This window comes from Acomys minous, assembly GCF_964271855.1.
Source record: "Acomys minous genome assembly, chromosome: 2".
Taxonomy (NCBI): Eukaryota; Metazoa; Chordata; class Mammalia; order Rodentia; family Muridae; genus Acomys; species Acomys minous.
Window position 1 is genome coordinate 137,658,574 of NC_140484.1, and position 20,090 is coordinate 137,678,663.

General features: G+C 40.7%; 1 protein-coding gene across 3 annotated transcripts in view; it reads left to right on the forward strand.

The window, feature by feature from the left end:
* NLRP14 (NLR family pyrin domain containing 14) overlaps positions 1-19,006 on the forward strand; it is a 33,731-nt gene extending 14,725 nt beyond the window's left edge. For all 3 annotated transcript variants that reach the window (XM_084773635.1, XM_084773636.1, XM_084773634.1), the window contains exons 4-11: positions 2,408-2,581; positions 5,831-5,995; positions 8,815-8,985; positions 9,880-10,050; positions 11,326-11,496; positions 13,582-13,752; positions 18,018-18,188; positions 18,683-19,006. In XM_084773635.1, the coding sequence (XP_084629761.1) occupies positions 2,408-2,581; positions 5,831-5,995; positions 8,815-8,985; positions 9,880-10,050; positions 11,326-11,496; positions 13,582-13,752; positions 18,018-18,188; positions 18,683-18,815 (1,327 nt within the window). In that variant the 3' untranslated portion in view covers positions 18,816-19,006. The remainder of the gene's footprint in view (positions 1-2,407; positions 2,582-5,830; positions 5,996-8,814; positions 8,986-9,879; positions 10,051-11,325; positions 11,497-13,581; positions 13,753-18,017; positions 18,189-18,682) is intronic.
* The last annotated feature ends 1,084 nt before the right edge of the window (positions 19,007-20,090 follow it).

Below are 20,090 nucleotides of genomic sequence, written 5' to 3' on the forward strand. Positions count from 1 at the left end.
ATGATATATTTGATCTCTCACTGGTCCTATGGGGTAGATGTTATCATTTTTAATATGACTTATGAAAAAGCTGAGTTACATGAAGGCATAGATATGACTGAGATCACCATTGGATTGATTATAAGTCTTTGACTCCCAACTTTTCTCAAATGTTTCCACTGTCATCATTGCAAAAGCATCCCTCTGTTAAGAGAATATAACATATTTCATTATATTAGGCCTTAAATTCAGGTCACAAAAATACTTCCAAAAACATGTTGTGAAGCTTCTTTTATATTTTCTTTTGAGTGGTTTGTATTTAATAATAGTAACTGTATTAAATGTGGTAAGTTTAATGATTATTATCTCTGGCTAGCTCACCATTTGTCTGAGATGTTTGTAAATAGAAAGCTCTTGAATGGTTTTCACAAGACCTCAAGTCATATAGCCCACAACTCTGCAGCATCATTCATAACATTCCATTTCCCCAGGATTGTGACTCAAACCCTCAGCATCTTAAAACTTGCTAGATCCCTACCATTAAGCAACATCCCAGCCCCAATTATTTCAATTTCATTACAGTACAGAGGGCTGGGGAGACAGTTCAGTTAGTGTAGCACTTGCCTTGGAAACTTTAAGACATTGCAATACCTAAACCCACATTAAACAAGCTAAACACTTTGCAGAGTGGCGTGCATGTGTAATTACAACGCTTGGGGAGGTAGAGTAAAGCAGATTTCTGGAACTCACTAGCCAACTAGCTAGCCTACTTAGTAATTTCCAGTCCAGTGAGGAAACCCTGTCTCAACACAGTGTACCACACCTGAGGACCAATACCTGAAGTTGTCTTCTGGTGTCCACATATGAGTGCATACACTTGCGCATTCACCTACAAGAAGTGATTGACCACACCTTTAATCTCTCAGCACTCTAGAGGCAGAGGCAGAGACCAGGTTGGTCTACATAGCAAATTCTAGACTAACCATGGATATACAGTGAAAACCTGTCTCAATTTTAAAACAAAAACAACATACACACAGATACATAGTTCAGACGTCTTCCCCCTGACTTTTCTCCCTCTTAAGTGAAGTCTTTGTAGTTTTTAATTTTATGTGTGTGGAGGGAATGGATGAGAAATAAGGGGAAAGAACATGGGGAAATAAAGTCTTGGGGTAGCCCAAAAAGATTTCCTGGTAGACTGTCCATAGCAAAGATACACCTAATGATCTTTCAAAGCATTTTTTATTGAAAAATAAAATCATTCATATTACATATCAGTTGCTATCCCATCCCATGCATCCTCATTCCTCCCTCCCTCCTGCTTTCACCGCATTCCCCTTCCCTATGACTGTGAGTGAGGGGGACCTCCTCCCCCTGAATATGATGCCGGGGAATCAAGTCTCTTCTTGGTAGTCTGCTATCCTTCCTCCAAATGCCATCGGGCCTCCCCATCAAAGGGACATGGCTAAATATGGGGCCCAGAGTTCATGTGAAAGTCAGTCCCCACTCTCTACTTAACTGTGGAGAATGTCCTGTCCCTTGGCTAGGTCTGGGTAGAGGTTTGATGATGACTGCACATATTGTCCTTGGTTGGTGCCATAGATCTAGCACAACCCCTGGGCCCAGATCCGCCCAGCATAGTGGTGTTCTTGTAAGTTTCTAGGACCCTCTGGATCCTTCTACTTCCCCATCTCCTACATTTCTCTCATCTAGAGTCCCAATAGGATGTCCTCACCTCTATCCCACTTTCCTGGTAAGTGAAGACTTTCATGGGACATGCCCCTTGGTCTAGTGTCCAGTTATAAGTAAGTATATACCATTTGAGTCTCTCTGCTTCTGGGTTAGCTCACTCATTATGATCATTTTTACTTCAATCCGTTTGTCCACAAATTTTGGAAATTCCTTGTTTTTAATAGCTGAGTAGTATTCCATAGTGTAAATGTACCACAGTTTCTTCTACTGAGGGATACTTAAAGAAATGCTCAATGTCTTTAGGCATCAGAGAAATGCAAATCAAAATGACTCTGAGATTCCATCTTACACCCATCAGAATGGCTAAGATCAAAAATTCAAGCGATACCACATGCTGGCAAGGATGTGGAGAAATGCTGGGTGGGAATGCAGACTAGTACAGCCACTTTGGAAATCTGTCTGGCACTATCTCAGACAACTGGGAATAGGGCTTCCTCAAGACCCAACTATTCCACTCCTTTGAATATACCCAGAAGATGCTCCAGCATATGACAGGGACATATGCTCAACCATGTTCATAGAGACCTTATTCATAATAGCCAGAACATGGAAATAGCCTAAATGTCCCTCAGTAGAAGAATGGGTAAAGAAACTGTGGTTCATAGCATTTTTTTTATCCAATAAAATCTGATAAGGCAAAAATAGCTGTTCTTTCCTTTTTTTTTCAATTATGCAGCCTCAAGGATGCTGCTGTTCGAATCACTCACTACTGGCAAGATCTGTTTTCTGTGCTTCATACAAATGAATGCCTGAGAGAAATGGATCTGTATGAAAGCAAACTTGATGAATCGTTGATGAAAATTTTAAATAAAGAATTAAGTGACCCAAGGTGTAAACTACAAAAACTATTGTAAGTCTCACACTGAAATGTGTGTGTGTGTGTGTGTGTGTGTGTGTGTGTGTGTGTGTGTGTGTGTGTGTGTGTGTGTCCCTGTTTGTCCTGGAACTCACTGTGTAGACCAGGCTGGCCTTAAAGTCAGAGATCTGCCTGCCTCTGCCTCTTGAGTGCTGTCATTAAAGATGTATGCCACCACCACCTTGCACATGAGAAATTTTAATGTGAGTTTTTCTGTTGTATGAGGAGGATTTTCCTCCTATCCCCAAGCTGCTGGAATAATGACTCATGAGATTCAATAATATTTTTACAAATACCTGGGCCATATAGTTAGGTTCTTCTCTGACTAGCTCAAAGCAAAATAACCCATTTATGCTAATTTAGATTTTGCCTCATGGCTAGTTACCTGAGCTCATGCCCCATGTGTTTGTTCTCCTTACATCTTGCCTGTGAATAGAGTGCCTGGCTCTATTCCAGAATCCCTTCCGGCTTCTGGATGTCCTACCTATTTCCTGCCTCAGCCATAGGCCATAGGTTTTTTAATTGACAGGTGTTGTATCCATATAATACACAAGAGATTCTTTCTACATCATCGCATTGTTTTTATTTGTCCTACCTTCCACTCTTACTGGTTAGGGGAAATCAGTAGTAAATAGAAACAGTCATATGACACATGAAGGCTTTTTGGTCAGTGAGGGATGGCAGTGGTCCTATAACACTCTGTTGCCTAGTGACCCAGATCCATGTTAGTATGTGTAAAGATATTCTTTCATGTTTGCATAAGGCCAAAATCACAAATTACTATAAAAATAAAATTCTTCCTTCATTAAATGATGTGTAACTGTACTTACAAGCATTGTGCAAAATAATCCAAGAAAATGAAAACTAGAGATTGCTGAGGACATGAGAGTATGACTTCATTTGTTGTGGGAAAGATGCAGTCGTTGGAGTAGCCGTTGGCATGTGGTTTTGGGGCTCTATTAGGAATTTTCTAGATGAAGCATGGCATAGAACTAAGGCCTTAAATTCAGGTCACAAAAGTTCTCATGTCATCGAACTTATTTTATATTAATTTTCTTATGAGTGGTTTATATTGATAAAGTCAGTCACTAAATGTGACAAGTTTAAAGACAATTATAAACATCTATGTAGCCAACACTCAAAATAAGGTAGATGAGCACTGAGGTTAAAATGTCCAGACACAGTCATAGGGGAGGGGAGTAAGGGGAAAATGGGAGGGAGGGAAGAATGGGATGATACAAGGGATGGGATAACCATTTAGATGTAACAAGAATATATTAATAAAAAAATAATAAAAGTAGAAAAAAAAGTCCCATCTGCATCTTCCCCTTCAAGTCTTCCATGTCGCTCAGTCCTGAGGCAGCCGTTCTCTAATCTGATAATCTGAACTAGCTTTGCTTCGTTATGAAAACCATTTCACTAACACAGTAAGGTATTGTGCCTACTTTCAACAAGATGCTATAAAGTTTTGCCTTTGTTGTGCATTTAGTGTGTTTTCATTCCTGATAGGCATTGTCATTGCAGTGTGTGTGATTATCTTACAACTGTTAGTACATCCTCATGTTACTAGAGCCCCCCTGGGGGGGTTTACTTTTCAGTTTTTAGTTATTGAGAATGAGGCTTCTATGAATATTTCTTAGCTGTTTGTGAGTTTTGTTGTTGTTGTTGTTGTTGTTGTTGTTGTTGTTTATGTCTTCGGTTAAGATGTGAATTGGCTGGTCCATAGATGTATGTGTTAAGAAAATGCCAAGCAGTTATGCAATGCATTTATGCCCACTGTACACAAACGGTCCACCTGCTCCTTGCCTGTGCACATGTTTACTGCTGTCCGTCCTAAATCTTAATTTGACCCAGACTCTCATTTAAAATTGGCATGTTTGCACATCACGTGCTGTTGGCTCTCCTGAGGACTGGAACTGTTTATACATTGCTCTGTATTTAGTGACTGTCATGTGCTCAATGTGTCTTTGGTAGTGATCTGTGTGTACTTGGTGCCATAAGTGACTCATTCTTGTTCCTAGTGCCATGGAAACGAATGTCCCTTCAGAGACCAGCTTCCCACCCAGTGTTTTTCCCTAGAATCTCATTGTTTGAGCTCTGACCTCAGATTTTAAGCATATCTTAAACCTGTAGATAAGGAGAGGCCACTGGGCATATGAGTCTTCTTAACGCATCTCCAAGCATCTCCCTAACATTGTCTTTCCCCAAATGTCACTAGCACAAACATTAATAGCCAATGTTACCTTTTGGCTAATGGCTTCTTTTAAAGCAGAAAGTCACCAAGGTGACTCTTCTCAGTCTCATGCTCCTTAGTGGTAAGTCCTTTTCCCTTGAAAGAAAAAAAATGCTTACAGTTTATATTTACATAGTGACTTAGGAGGATGGTTAGCTGTGTAAATGGGCAAAATTATTTTCTTGTGGGTACTTAGTTGGGGGCAGAGAGAATGGAGGAGGAATGCTGGGGAATGAGCTGAAAAGGCAGGATGTGATCTCCAGGGGGGTGATGTTAAGATGCAGCATGGACAAATGGGATTCAGAGCCAGTTGAGGTGCAGCAGGAGAATCAAGTATGTAAAACACAAATGCAATTAGAAGGGAATAAAGAAAAGTTGGAAGATGATGCTTGTATTTGCTACTGTACTGATTCTGTAGACAAAAGCCCACAGAATGACAGTATATTTGCAATAGTATATGTTGGTAATGATATACATCTGAAGGTTGATTTTAATTGTGTATTCACTTTTGTTTGTAGAAAGAAAGGATTTTGCTTTGTTTTTTGAAACAGGGTTTCTCTGTGTAACCTTGGCTGTCCTGGACTCATTTTGTAGACCAGGCTGGCCTCGAACTCACAGAGATCCACCTGCCTCTGCCTCCCTGAGTGCCACCATGCCAGGCGTATGGGTAGGATTTAATTGTTATAAATTCATGTTGTCATTGCAGTATTTGGAGTGAAGGTGATAGTTTTTGTAGTCAGAGGCTTCTCTCTACAGTCCCCGACGTTACCATCTCCATTTCCTGTGGTATCAAAATAGTTGAGAACATCAGCTGTCAGGCTACAAATTGAGAGCTATGTTGTAGCCTATTTATGTTCTCAGCAGTTCTCTGAAACTCTTATTCGGAGCCTTACCTGGAGTATGAGAAAATCCAGAGTAATTTAAAAGATGAAAGGAAGAAATTGGAAGGGGATGATGAAACTATGAGTGGCGATGATCATACAATAACTCTGCATGTATTTCTTTTGAAGGCTCAGAGATGTCTGTTTCCTGAATAGCTGTCATGATTTTAGTTTTCTGGCTTCTAGCCATACCCTGACACATCTTGACCTGAAAGATACTGACTTAGAAAAACATGGAATAGAAAGCTTATGCAACGCCTTGAAATGCCAACAATGTAAATTACGGGTGCTGAGGTAAGCTTGAGATTTTATTATAACTTAGACTTTTTGGACTTGATGTTCACAGGGCTGTGTAGTTAATGGAAGCCTACTTTTCTAGTTCATTTTTCCTCCTCACTCCTCTCATTCCCCACAAACCACTTTTCATTGTATAACTGTGTCTTTTGTCTCCTAAATGAAGGGAGGAAACAGACCAAAAACTGATGAACATTTAACATTTTTCTTATTTCAGTTCTCAGATATATTGTGTCTTTGATTAATGATGACAGGAAACAGTATTAGAGAAATCTCTGTTGTACTTGATTATTGATAACTAATGAATTCCCACCATCTTCCACTGTGGCCCAAAGCCAAGCCTAGAAGGCTGAGAAAGAACAGTGTGGCAACTGTCAACTGTCAAGGTGTACACTTACTGCCGTGTACTGTCTCGCTTATTGGTAGCTCTCCAGTTAGTGCTCTTTAGGAATAAGGAGAGCCTTAGCCATCACACTTGGTTTGTGCATTGGATAACAGCTTTTAAGAAAACTCTTATTTTCTAGTGAAATTCAGTTAAAGCATTTTTCTCTCACATATAAAACTGGAAAAATAGATTCATCTTAGAAGTTTTTATAATCCCTGGACAGTTTTGTGAGTCAAGACTGAATCTTAATGCACAAATGGCCAAGGTAAGTTACTTCCCAAAAATATGATTTGTGATCCGGATAGTGGAGAAGTAGCAAAGCCTTTTGAAAATGCGAGTGAATTCTTTGACCACTGGGGACTTTTAAAAAACGAAATTTACTTAAAATAGCATATCTCAAGAGTCCATGGGTAACTGTTGAGTACAGTTGTGCGAGGGTCAGGCTGAGATAGAAAGAATGAGCAGGCGAGGAGACTTAGGAATAAACCGGTCTCATCCAGAAGCCAAGTGGGACATGTGCCGCTGGTTCTTCTGTCTAAAAAGAAAATATCAATAGCAAAAGAAATCTTCTATTATTTGGTAGGAAAGATATTCTCTCACAGTGTTGGCTGTTGGTCTAAAACAAAAGCTTTGACATCGGAAGTAGCAGGGCTTGATTAAGACCCTTTTTCAGTTAATATTTGAATAACACCTTCTACTGATGATGCTGAGTGTAGATCTGGATAGTAAGCTATCAAGCAGGAGACTCCATGTGTAACTTGACTCAGTAGTGGCAGCTTTGTTGGAAGCTATAAGTCAGCAATCATACAGCACTACATTATGGAAGATGGGTTGTCCTCCCAGGGTGAGTGGAGACATGGCTGTTATAATCACTAGTCTTGTGGAAGACTGGTTGCCCTCTAAGTGTGAGTGGGCACATGGCTGTTATAATCACTGGTCTTGTGGAAGACTGGTTGCCCTCTAAGTGTGAGTGGGCACATGGCTGTTATAATCACTGGTCTTGTAGGCCTTCTCTAAATACTTTATATGGTTCAATCCAACTTCCTATTTGCTTTATATCTCATTAGATCTTGACCGTATTAATGACCCTATTCGTCTGGTTTGTGGATGGATTGTGCTAAGATAAACTCTTTAGAATTGCGTTTTGATATCTTACTCCCTGATTTTACATGAGATAAGTCATGAAAGTGTTGAAAAAGTGCTTTCCGGGCTCTTTTACTAACTAGGGTCTCTTACTGTAAGAATTTCACAAATAATAGGGATAAAATATTCTAGGAAAGTTTAAATTATAGAAAGACATTTCAAATCGTGGTAGACATTATCAATAACTTTCATGGGAATGTTTCACTATAATTTTGTAAATCTTATCGCAAGGAGAAAGACATACTCTCCCTGTCTTGGTAGGTGTTTTCAACGTTGTATACTGCATAATAGGTTAGCTCCTAAAATATGCAGGGAAAGCCTAAGATAGAGGGGCATACCTTTAATCCAGGAAAGGCAGGTGAATCTGAGTGGCAAGGCCATCCTGGCCTATATAGAGAGTTCTAGACCAACCAAGGTGATATAAGCCCCTCTTTCCTTCTCTCTTTTCTTTCTCCCCAACTTTACTCCTTTCTCCATCCCCACCCACCCCCTCTGCCAAGAAGGACTGAATCTTTTTAAACCATAAACAAGATAAATCTTACTCCATTTAGTAGCTTATTGGTTATTTTGTCACTGTGACAGCTATTTAGAAGGACCTCACATGTACTTTCTCTTTCACTCTAATTTTTTTTCTGATTTACTTCTTATTCTCATTCTTTTTTATAATGTGATGGGGATCGAACCCATGGCTTTGTACATGCTAGGCACACACTCTGCCAACAGAGCACTACCCCCTTGTTTTCATTCTTAAAAATTAAGTCCTATTCTAACTGTGTAGAGGTTCGTGGAAATGTATAGACATTGGCTCTGACTAACCTCCCTAGGTGATGTTTCTTTTTATTTACAAGTTCTTCTGCAATAAAATTTTCAATATTAAAGCACAATTGGGTCCTTTGGAAAATGTGGATTGACTCATGAATAAGAGGCCACAGGAGACACAGCTTTGGCACCCGATTGTGGTTCGTCTTTGCTGTACAAATCAGTGCACGATACCAACATCGCAGTCATCCTTCTGTCGTCTTCCTGATGAAACAAACCCCATTTAATGGATTGAAAACTGTTTTTGTTCATATTTTTGAAAGGCAATGGGGGATGGGAAAGATGTTTCCTCTCCAGTCCCACTTAAGCCCCTATCAGGGCCATATCCTTTAGCTAGTAAATGTTTTACATAAGGAAGCTGAATTTTCAGCCAAGATCTCCACGGGTGGGAGACTGCCACCCTCTAGCTGAGTGGACCGTGGTTGTAACTCTCTGAAGTGAGTCCTTTGCCTCCTTTTGTGTTGCTTTCCAGGTTGGAATCCTGTGACCTGAACGCATTCCATTGTCTCATTCTATTCGAGGCTCTCTACAGAAACAGTAGCCTGGTGTTTCTGAATCTGTCCACCAACAACCTGACAAATGATGGGGTGAAGTCGTTGTGTAAGGTCCTAGAAAACCCAGACTGTCGTCTAGAGAGACTGGTGTGAGTCAAACTGCTTGTAGCTCATGAACTGGGTAGAAATAACATGCGGGTTAACATTAGCTGGCGTGTTTATCAATCCTGGGATGTGTTTTCTATGAATCTTCAGAGGTCTTTCTGTTCTTACTCCTTTCTGCTTCCCCTCCTCCTTTGGTCCTGGGATTAAACCCAGAACCTTGAACATGGTAAGCATGCAATATTACTAAATTATATGGCCAGATGTCCCCTTCCAAGTTTGTCTCTGTTCCTCTGTGTGTGTGTGTGTGTGTGTGTGTGTGTGTGTGTGTGTGTGCGTGCGCGCTCGCGTGCCTCTGTCACTCTGTCTCTTGTCTGTCTTTGTCTCTCTGTCTCTCTGTGTCTCTGTCTCTGTCTCTCTCTCTTTCTGTGTGTGTGTGTGTGTGTGTGCACGCTTGCGTGTGTGTGTTTAACCTTGGGTATTGTTCCTCAGGAATCACCCACCTTATGTTTTTGAGACAGTTTTTCATTGGCCTGGAGCTTATCAAATAGGCTAGGCTGGCCAGCCAGCACAAGTCTCATGGATCTGTATGCTAATTTACTCAGCTTTTTACATGGTGCTGGTGCTCAAAGTGGGGATTCTTGTGTAGCAAGGACTTAACAACCGAGCTATTTTCCCAACCCTATCTTTTCATGTTTAACTTGGTTTTGTAAATACTTTTCTTCCTTTTTACTTTGTTTTCCTACTCTTCTAGAATTCTTCCATTTTGTTTCCTTCTCTCCTATACCTAGATGCAATGGAATTCACAATTTAAATGTCTGTTGAGGTTGAGTCCACAGGAAAAGTGACCCATCTGTAAGTATCAGATAAGTTCCCCGTGAAGCAAGGCAGGACATTTGGAAACTGATGAATGGGTCCTTTCCCATCTGTTTCACCTTCAGCTTAGCAAGCTGTGGCTTCACAAAAGCTGTGTGTGGTGTTCTTTCTGAGGCTCTCACCAAAAGCAAGAGGCTGACGCATTTATGTTTGTCAGACAACAACTTGGAAGATGAAGGGATAGAGCTTCTCAGTGACGTCTTGAAGCATCCACAGTGTACTCTCCAGAGCCTTGTGTGAGTGTCTACTGTCACCTTCCCAATCTAACATAGTTTATAATGAGTGCATATACATAAACATATCCATGTGTATGCATACACACGATCAATCTTTAAAAATACAACTTTTAAAGGACTTTGTTGAGCATGTTTTCAGATATTTAGTGCTTTTCATGTGCTAGGAATTACTTCTTCAAGGCTCAAATTTCTACTGGATGTTTTCTGTTGTAAATGTCATACCTGATGATTATTAGCATGCATATTTACTTTTATATACTACAGATAATTTCCCTAGCTTGTTGCTTTATATCTAACTTCCTTTATGATAATTTCCATATTATGAGGTTTTGAAATAGTTTTTAAGATATGATCTTGTGTTGTTTGGGTGAGCTTTGAGGTTGCTATGCAGCCTGGTCTAGCTTTGAACTTCCTATGTTGCCTAGGCTAGCCCTGAATTGGTAATTCTCTTGATTCAGCCTCTAAGTGCTGGGATTACAGGCATGTACTACATACCAAGCCCAGATGTTTAATTTTTTTTAAGTCGTTCTGACTCCTAAAACTTTTCATCATAGCTAGAAATATCTTTTTAAAATGAAATTTTTTGGCATCTGATAACTTTTATGACTTTTGAACGTTTATATGTTAAGCTATCCCAATTTTATCCTGAATTTAACATTCACATATTAAGTTTTTCCAAATTAAGTTTGTTGTAAGAGTTATATTTATTTCTTCCCATATATAATATGTTGTACCAAAATTGTTAATGCTACAATATGTCTTTTTTATTACTGATTAGAAATACTACTGTTACATACAAAGAATACTTTCTTTTCTTATTCCTGTTATATTCCTCATGCTTGCTTCTCTATTTATATAGCTACTTCTGCGAGAGTACTGTAGATAGACATCTTTAGGAAAATAGATTACCATTTGATTTGTAGTATAAAAAGCTGAGCCAGGTGTGGTAGTTCATACCTGTAATGCTAGAAGTAGGGAGGCTGAGGCAGGAGAATCATTGAGTTTCAAACTCATCCCAGGCTACACAGTGAGTAAGCCAACCTATGTTGCAGAATGAGACCTGTTTCAGAAAACTGGGAACAGAGACAGGCACTGGGATTGCCTCTGAGGAGGAGGAGTCCATTTTTAACAGTTTGATGTAGAAGTAAGAGACTCACGAGGGGACAGGCTGGCGATAAGAGGTCTGATCAGAGATGGAGTGTTGCACTGAGCTGAGGCATGCACTGCGCATCAGAGACTGACCCCACCTGTCCTCCATGCTCTGTTTCCCTGTAGGTTGAGGAATTGCTTTGTCACTTCGCTTGGTAGCGAGTTTCTCGCCACCGCCCTGCTGAACAATAAGAGTTTGATACATCTGGACCTGGGATTTAACTCACTCAAGGACGATGGGATAAACCTCCTGTGCCACATCCTTCAGGAGCCAACATGCAGTCTTCAGGAGCTGGAGTAGGTTTTCCATGATTCTACTGTGGAGTACTGTGAACTAGGCGCTGTCTTGGAGAGCAGGGGAGAGATGAAAGGAGGAACTGAGAAAAACGGGAAAGAGCAATCTCAAAAAAAAAAAAAAAGAAAAAGAAAAGGAGAAAGCAATCTCAGCCTACTTCTCCAGTAGATCTTTTTAATTATTGGGTCCTTAGAGATATAAATCCAGCATTGCTTTCTATTCTTAGAAAGCATGAATGTTTTGCTTTTATGTATGTCTGTACACCACATATATATACCTGGTATCCACGGAAGACAGGAGAGAATATTTGAGCCCTGGAAGTTATGAACAGCTGTGAGAGTCCATGTGGTACCAGGAATTGAACCGAGGTCCTCTGAAGAGCAGACAGAGGAATGCTCCCTGAGCCATCTTTCCAGCCTATAACTCTGCCTTTCTTTCCTTCCTTCATTCCATTTATTTATTTTATTCCTTCATTCATTCCTTCATTTTTCAAGGCAGGGTTTCTCTGTGTAGCCTTAACTGTCCTGGACTTATTTTGTAGACTAGGCTGGCCTCGAACTCTCAGAGATCCACCTGGCTCTGCCCTCCCAGAGTGCTAGGATTAAGGGCGTGCACCACCACACATGGCTATTTCAGCATTTCTTAAGCTTTTAACTTAAACTTCTTGGCATTACCCAGTAATGTTATCCTAACTGGTTTGAGTCATGAAAAACTGTTAGTTTGGTCTTGGGATGTCCCCCCACCCCCCCGCAAACATTTAGATGTTGAGACTTCTCAAACAAGCAAAGCTGTCACCAGTGCTGGGCTGGGCTTTGGTGATGGCAGCTGTCTTTGAGTCATTTCTACACCTATTAGTAGTTCTATAAGCAAAATTAATAAAATTCATTGGTTCACACACACAAAAGTTTAGATGTTGAAATCTTAGTCATTATCCAGAGATGTTCTCCAGAGGTGATAGGGGAAAAATTACTTACCTGCCTGATTAAAGGAAGCAGGTCCCTGTGAGGGCTGTCATTTCTCCCTGTACTTTCCTTCCCTCTCTGGCTTCTTAGCGTCTACCATAACGCTCCACCTTACCTTGGACACTTGAAGTGCCTTTTTTCAGGTATTTGGTACCAATCCCCAAATGAGCTTGTGTGACATCTAAACAGCCATCCGCATCCTTCAGGACAAGGTGTGCATGTGAGCCACTCTGAATTCCTACTCAGCTTGATAAGGGTTTACTTAGTGGATGTGGTTATTAAGCCAATGCCAGTTTGTGACTACAGGAGCAAAATTTCTAACCGATCAGTATACCTAAGGCCTTTGGTGAGGAGAAGAAAGGAAAAGCAAGTGAATAAGTGACAACAGATGTGATATAGGGTCTCACTGAGTTGTTCAGGCTGGCTTTGCACTCACTCCAGACTAGCCTTGCACTTGCTCTGTAGCCCAGGTGAGCCTTGTCTCCAAAGTACCAGAAATGACAGGCCTGTGCCCCATGAGGTAAATATTACCAGTAGCCACACCCCCAAAGCAAAGAGCCTCCCTCCTAGAACATCTCAACATAGAGTTGGGGTCAGAGAGCCCCTCTCTCATCCATTTTGGTCTTGGGCAGGTAACTACAGCTGGTGCAAGTTCCTGTGTACAACAGAATTTTAGTAACTGCATGTGTTAAATACATTGTCAAAGCATTGTTTATGGGAGACAACCGTTCACACAGTGCTTGCTTCTGCCCATTAAGAATTCCATCTGGGTCTGGAGAGATGGCTCAGGGGTTAAGAGCACTGGCTGTTCTTCCAAAGGACCTGGGTTTAATTCTCAGCACACCACATGGGAGCTCACAACTGTCTGTAATTCCAGTTCTGGGGAATCTGACACAGACATACATGCAGGCAGAACACCAAAGTATAAAATAAAGATAAATAAATGTATTTAAAAATAAAATAAAAGAACGCCATCTGTTTCTATTGGTAATTAGGCCATCTTAGGTGTGTTCTGGGTCATATTAATACATAATAAAGAGATAACTGCCTGGGAAGATCTCCTGAAGAATTTGGTTCCGTCTTGCTACTGAAGAGCTCTTTCCTCCTCTGACGTATTTCCTGTAGGTTGATGGGCTGCGTTCTCACGAGTGATTCTTGTCTGGGTCTGGTTTCCGCTCTTGTGAACAACTCAAACCTCTGGAACCTAGAACTCGGGAACAACAACTTGAAGAATAGCGGCCTGCAAATTCTATGTCAAGCTTTAAAAGATCCAAGATGCCACATTCAGAGGCTAGGGTGAGTTCAGTCTTCCATTTCAAACATAAGGACTGGTTGGTAGTGGGTGAAGATAAAGGTAACTTTGCATGTGGGGAATAAAACGTAAACGGTGCTAGAAGGTAAGTTACTCTGAGAAATACGGATCTGAATTTCAAATATATGGGCCTGTATTCTGTATGCCCTTTGCTACAGAATCTTCATTTCACCTTTCTTTTTGCCTTTCTTAGTACCTCAGGTAAATATTAAATATTATCCGATTTGGGTCTGCCACTCTCGCCTTTGTTCAGATATTCCAATTGTGCCTAAATTAATTTTTTCATAAAGGATTGGGTTAATTTTTCATGAGAAATTGAGAATTTTACCAGTTATTTCGTTTCTGTAGCATGCCTAGTTGTCAAGGAGAGTGTAATCTCAGCTCCTTTCAAAATGCTGGTGTTCATTCAGTCCTAGATGTTCAATATCCTCTTTGCCTTTGAACTGAGCTTTGCCGCTCCATCTTCACCTCTTTGATCTCTAAGTCAAAGATTATGCTTTCTGTGCAGGGAAACCCAAATATCAAATACCTACATCCCAAACACAAATTATGAAGTTTCCTGGTCTTTAATTGACCTTTACAAATATGACTGGAGGGTCAGTGAGCTGGCACCTGCTGCCGTGGACCCGAGTTCAATCCTCAGAACCTACAGAACACAGATGGTAGGAGAGAAGCAGTCCTCAAAAGTGTTCCTTGGACTGCCATACATGGTCTGAGCACCATAGCATGCACACACTGACACACATGCACGCATACATAACAAATATATGCTTAAAATATGGTTGGCAGTAGGATCCAACCTAGTATTTTTTTTTTTTAATGCAGATCCTTTCTTCAAGAAGGAGTTAATGTTTTGTTTCTCTCATCCCTGTTTGTCAGGGACATCTTGCCCATCAGTAATGCTTTCTCGGGTGTATGGATCCATGGCTGGGTTTTCTATTCTCCTCCATTAGCCTGAGTGTAGCCTTCTGCCTCGATAGTGCACTGTGGTAATCAAACTTTACAGTGAACTCTGGTACCTGGTCTTCCCGTCTTTCTCTTCAAAATACTTTTGGTTCTTCTACTCTCTTGGTACATTAGAACCAACCGCTTATATTTTGGGGGCTAAAACCAATTTGTCTGAGATTTTTTCCACCGTTCCTCCCTCCCTCCCTCCCTCCCTCCCTCCCTCCCTCCTTTCCTTACTCCCTCCCTCTCCCCCTCTCTTTCCTCCTCCCTCTCCCCCTCTCTCTTTCTGTTTTGACAGGGTTTCTCTGTGTAGCCTTGGCTGTCCTGGACTCACTTTGTAAACTGGGATGGTAAACAAGGTCTACCTGCCGCTGCCCCTCAGAGCTCTGGGATTATAGGCATGTGCCACCATGCCTGGCTGCTGAGATTTCTTTTACATACCTTCTACAGTTTATCTTGTTAAAGTACATATTTATGCATCTCTGCTTATAAAAGATTAGGTTCTAATTTCCTATGCAGTCCTCATTAAATTTGATGTTTAGATTATTTTATAAAATGAGTTAAAAAAATATCCCTCTTGTTTTTTGAGAAAAAATTATAAGACTATAATATTCCTTGAATTTAATAAAATATTCTAGTGAAACTAATTTTATTTTTAGATTATTTTGACATGAGATCTAAATGTAAAAGTAACTTTATATTTGGGTTTTCTTTTCTTTTTTTTTTTTTTTTTTTTTTTTTTTTTTTTTTTGGTTTTTTGAGACAAGGTTTCTCTGTGTAGCCTTGGCTATCCTGGACTAACTTTGTAGACCAGGCTGGCCTTGAACTCACAGCGATCCGCCTGCCTCTGCCTCCGAGTGCTGGGATTAAAGGCGTGTGCCACCACTGCCCAGCTTATATTTGGGTATTCAATAGTGAGTTTTTTATCTATTTAATTTATTTATCTAAGTTATGCAAAATTGTAATACTTTATCTGCTTAAATTCTATATCTATATTGATCTTTATTCTTAATCCTAATACTGGCAATTTTGTATTTTCCCATTTCAAAATCCTTCAATGGATGCTGATCATACAGTTTGCTTTTCATTCCTATTACAGATACGTAAGGCTACAGGTTTCCCTGAAACTACTGCATTAGCTTTGTCCTGCACAATTGTTGTACACAGTGGGGTTTTTGCTTGTGTCGAAACAGGATCTCACTATGTTCTCCTGGCTGGCCTTGCAGTCATTGTGACCCACTTGCCATCCCCTCCTTAGTGTTGTGATTACAGGAGGGTTTCACCAAGCCTGGTCTTCAAGAGATGCTACTCAGTAAATTATTGGTAGCTCTTTACCTCATAATGCTTTCTGTCTTGAGGTGTGGTTGCTGTGATTCTTTGTGTATCTTGTGTCATAATCAGTGTTACTATTTCTTTTCCATGTGGCATTTTGCTTTTAGTGTAATCACGCTAGTGTGATTTTCATGTGGGCAGCAACTTTGAAACAGTTATGAACATGAAATTATTCTATGACAGGGTCAACAGGACATGAAAATCAAATTGAAATTAGTGGATTGGGAGGAAACTATGTGCAGAAATTGCTTAACTTATTTTGTTGGCTCAATATTATTATTGGCTTGAGCAAGGATTCTTGATCAGACAGTTGGTTAATTATGTCTTTATTCTTACCTGTAGGCAAGTGAATAAGTTTCAACTGTATGATAAAGAATTATGACTATCCTTACAAAAGATGTGATCTCTCTCTCTCTGTCTCTCTCTCTCTGTCTCTCTGTGTGTGTGCATGCGCACGCGTGCGCACGTGTGTGTAACCTATGTGCATGTGTGTCCTGTGTGTGTGCGCGCGCGTGTGTGTGTGTGCATGTGTGTGTGTGCGCGTGTGCGTGTGTGCGTGTGTGTGCGTGCGTGCGTGTGTGTGTGTGTGTGTGTGTGAGTGATATGTGCTTAGAGGCGAAAGGATGACATCAGGTGTCATACTTTATCATTCTACCTTTTTTCCTAGTTTTTTTCTCTCTTTCTCTGAAGCTGGAGCTAGGCCTGCAGCTCACAAACAACCCAGAAAGCCTCCTGTCTCTGGTCTCGGGCAGTCTTGGAGTTACACATGTGCACAGTCATGCCTGGCTTTTTGTGTAACTTCTGGGGATTGAAAGTGCAATCCTAATGCTGGCATATCGAGAATTATTACCCACTGTCCTGGTTGGTGATGTGTCCATTTGTATGTTTTGTCAACTTGGCACAAGCTAGAGTTATCTGAAAAGAAGAACCTCAATTGATAAAACAGCCTCCATCAGATAGACATTGGTGCATTGATGTTTTGTGTGCACGTATGTCTGTGCAAGGATGCCAGATCCCCTGGAACTGGAGTTAGAGACAGTTGTGAGCTGCCGTGTGAGTGCTGGGAATTGAAACCTGGCTCCTCTAGAAAAGCAGGCAGTGCTCTTAACCACTGAATCTTACTCTCTTGATTAATGATTGGTATGGGAGGGCCTAGCCTATTGTGAGTGATGCCTGGCTTGTACAGAAAAACAAGTCATCCATGAAGAGCAAAGTGGTAAGCAGCATTCTTCCATGGCTCCTGCCTTATTCAGTTCCTGTTCCCAGCTTCCTGCTTTGAGTTCCTGCCCTGATTTCCTTCCATGTGATGTGGAAGCTTAAGATGAAAAAAAAAAATCCTGCTCCTTCCCAAATTGCTTTTGGTCATGGTGTTCTATCACAACAATAGGGACTCCAATTAAAACACTTTCTGAACCGTCTCCCCTAGCCCCTGGGTATGTATTTGCATAAATGACACTGTGTTTGAAGTCTTGTTATTTCTTGTTATTTAAGCACTCAGTACAAAGTTTGTAAAGTCTACTTCTGTTGATACGTTTTAGTTTACCCTCAGATGAAGATTTGAACTACTTGGGGTGGTGAGATGGCTCAGTAAGTAAAGGGCCTTACCTCACTGTGCAACCAGAAGGTTGATCCCTGTAACCCCTCAAAAGACATCAGAGCAAGAGAATGGCACTTGTGCTTACACGCACATGCACACGCGCACACACACACACACACACACACACACACACACACACACACACAGAGTTGTTTTATAGTATTATGCTTGCATAATTCCATGAACTTGCAATTATGAATTGTAACTCATGTCAGAAGGGGAGTTCCTGTAGTCCCTGAATTTACTCTAGCTATGTCCATGTGTCTTTATATACAGTTTCTATGATTAGCTTCCAAAGGTCACAGATCTCTTAACCGCTTGTCCTATGCCATGGAATAAAGTCATTTGTCTTTTTATCTCTCTTTCGTATAGATTGGAAAACTGTGGTTTAACCCCTGACTGCTGCCCGGAACTCTTAGCTCTTTTTTGTAAGAACCAAAGTTTGGTACACATGAACTTAATGAAGAATAGCCTTGATCATGAAGCAATTAGGACTTTATGTACAATCTTGAGGTCTCCAGCATGCAAAATGGAATTTCTAGCGTAAGTCTTCAATTGTTTCTCCGAGGGAAGATGTCCTCCTATAAGGGACAGGCATTCATTCTTTAATTGATGGTTCTCAGAATCAACCTGCTGCATTTTGGTAGTTTGATCTGGAACAACCTCAGCTGAATTTTGGCTCAACCCTGTTTAACTTGGGGAATGCACTAATATCTCTGTATTCTCATCTGTATAGTGGATAAATTGTTTTTTTTTTAATGTCCACAAGGCTGTTACAAGGATCTATTAGACTTGGGGCTGACACAGTGCCCAGTATAATAAATAGGAATGTGTTGGCTGTTTTCCTCCCCAGAGAAGGCTCCCGGGGACCCTTGTTTATTACAATCTTCCTCTTCTGTATTCCACTTCTATTTTCTGCTTCCCCTTCAGCATATCTACTCCCCATCAATGTTAATTCTCTAGTGAAGAAGGTTTTGTTGTTTGTTTCCTCTCCTGAAGTTCAAGGAGGTAGAAAAGATGTTTGTTTGTTTTCTCAGGTTGGACAAAAAGGAAATTTTCAGGAAGAAAATCAGGAAGTTTCTGGACGATGTCAGAATTAACAATCCGAAATTGGTCATTAGGTCACACTATCCTAATACAGAAAATGAGTCCTGGTGGCAGTATTTCTGAAGAACCTCATGGCCCTTTAAAAGTTAAAAACATAACTTCCATGTGGCAAGGCCTTTAACTTGTAAGAAATGATGAGTTATATCCAGAAACATTGAATTGTATTTCCAGTAGGGATTAGTTACACACATCTCTATAAAATATTTGGTATATTTCACACAGTGGCTGAGAAAATAAAGAAAAAATGCACAAAATGCTTTAAGTGTCAAATGTTTTTATTGGCTATAGAGCTTAAAAACCTGGGGACTTGATGGGACTTGTCTTAGATAGGGTTACTGTTCTGCGATGAAACACCACCACAACCAAAAGTGGAGGAAGGGGTTTATTTTTCTCATTTCCATATAAAAGAGTTCATCATCAAAAGCAGTAAGGGCAGGAACTCACACAGGGTAAGAACCTGAGGCAGGAGCTGATGTAGGAACTGTGGAGCAGTACTCTGTACCGGCTTGCTTTTTAATAGAACCCAGGACCACCAAGCCAGGGATGGTACCACTCACAATGGGATGGGATTTCTCCCCTCTATCACTAGTTAAGAAAATGCCCACATGCTTGCCTACAGCCTGATCTTTTGGAAGCATTTTCTCAATTGACATTTCCTACTCTCAGATGTGGGTGTACGGTGGGGACTTGCCATAAAACTATCTAGTTTAGGACTAAAGATTCAGGAGCCTCAGTTTCCCTTCACATTCCCACAGGCTTAGTTCAGGCCTGTGCTCTAGGTTGTCCTATTGGAATGATATCCACATGTGTCCTGAGTGCTGCCAATGTCGAAGCCGCTCGTGACTTTAAAAGTAGACTTCTAAACTCTATACTAGGTTCAATGAACAAGACTGTCCAGGTGAGTTTCCACGGAAGTAAGCATTTTTAGTAACTTCTCAGTTGAGAATCACTAGTTTCAGATGTAGGAATGCAATTCTACAATGAGTAGATTCCTGTTACAGAAAGGGATACTTTAAGAGGACACAAAGCTGTTGAGGTTAAAACAAAAGACCCACTTCATAAAATGGCACAATCGTTATCTGAAAGATTGTTATTTAATAAAGCTGTAGAAAAAAACATCCCAGAACTGTGGTAGGGGAAAAGGTGGTGATTTTGAGCCAGGTGTGGTGGTGCACATCTTTAACCCTCAGCACTTGGAAGCAGAGACAGGTGGCTCCCTGGGTTTAGGGTGAGCCTGGTCTAGTGAGTTCCAGGTCAGTAAGAGTTGCATGATGAGGCCCTGTCTTAATAAATAACTCACTACATGGCAGATGAGAATTCAGGAAGGGCTCAGCAAAC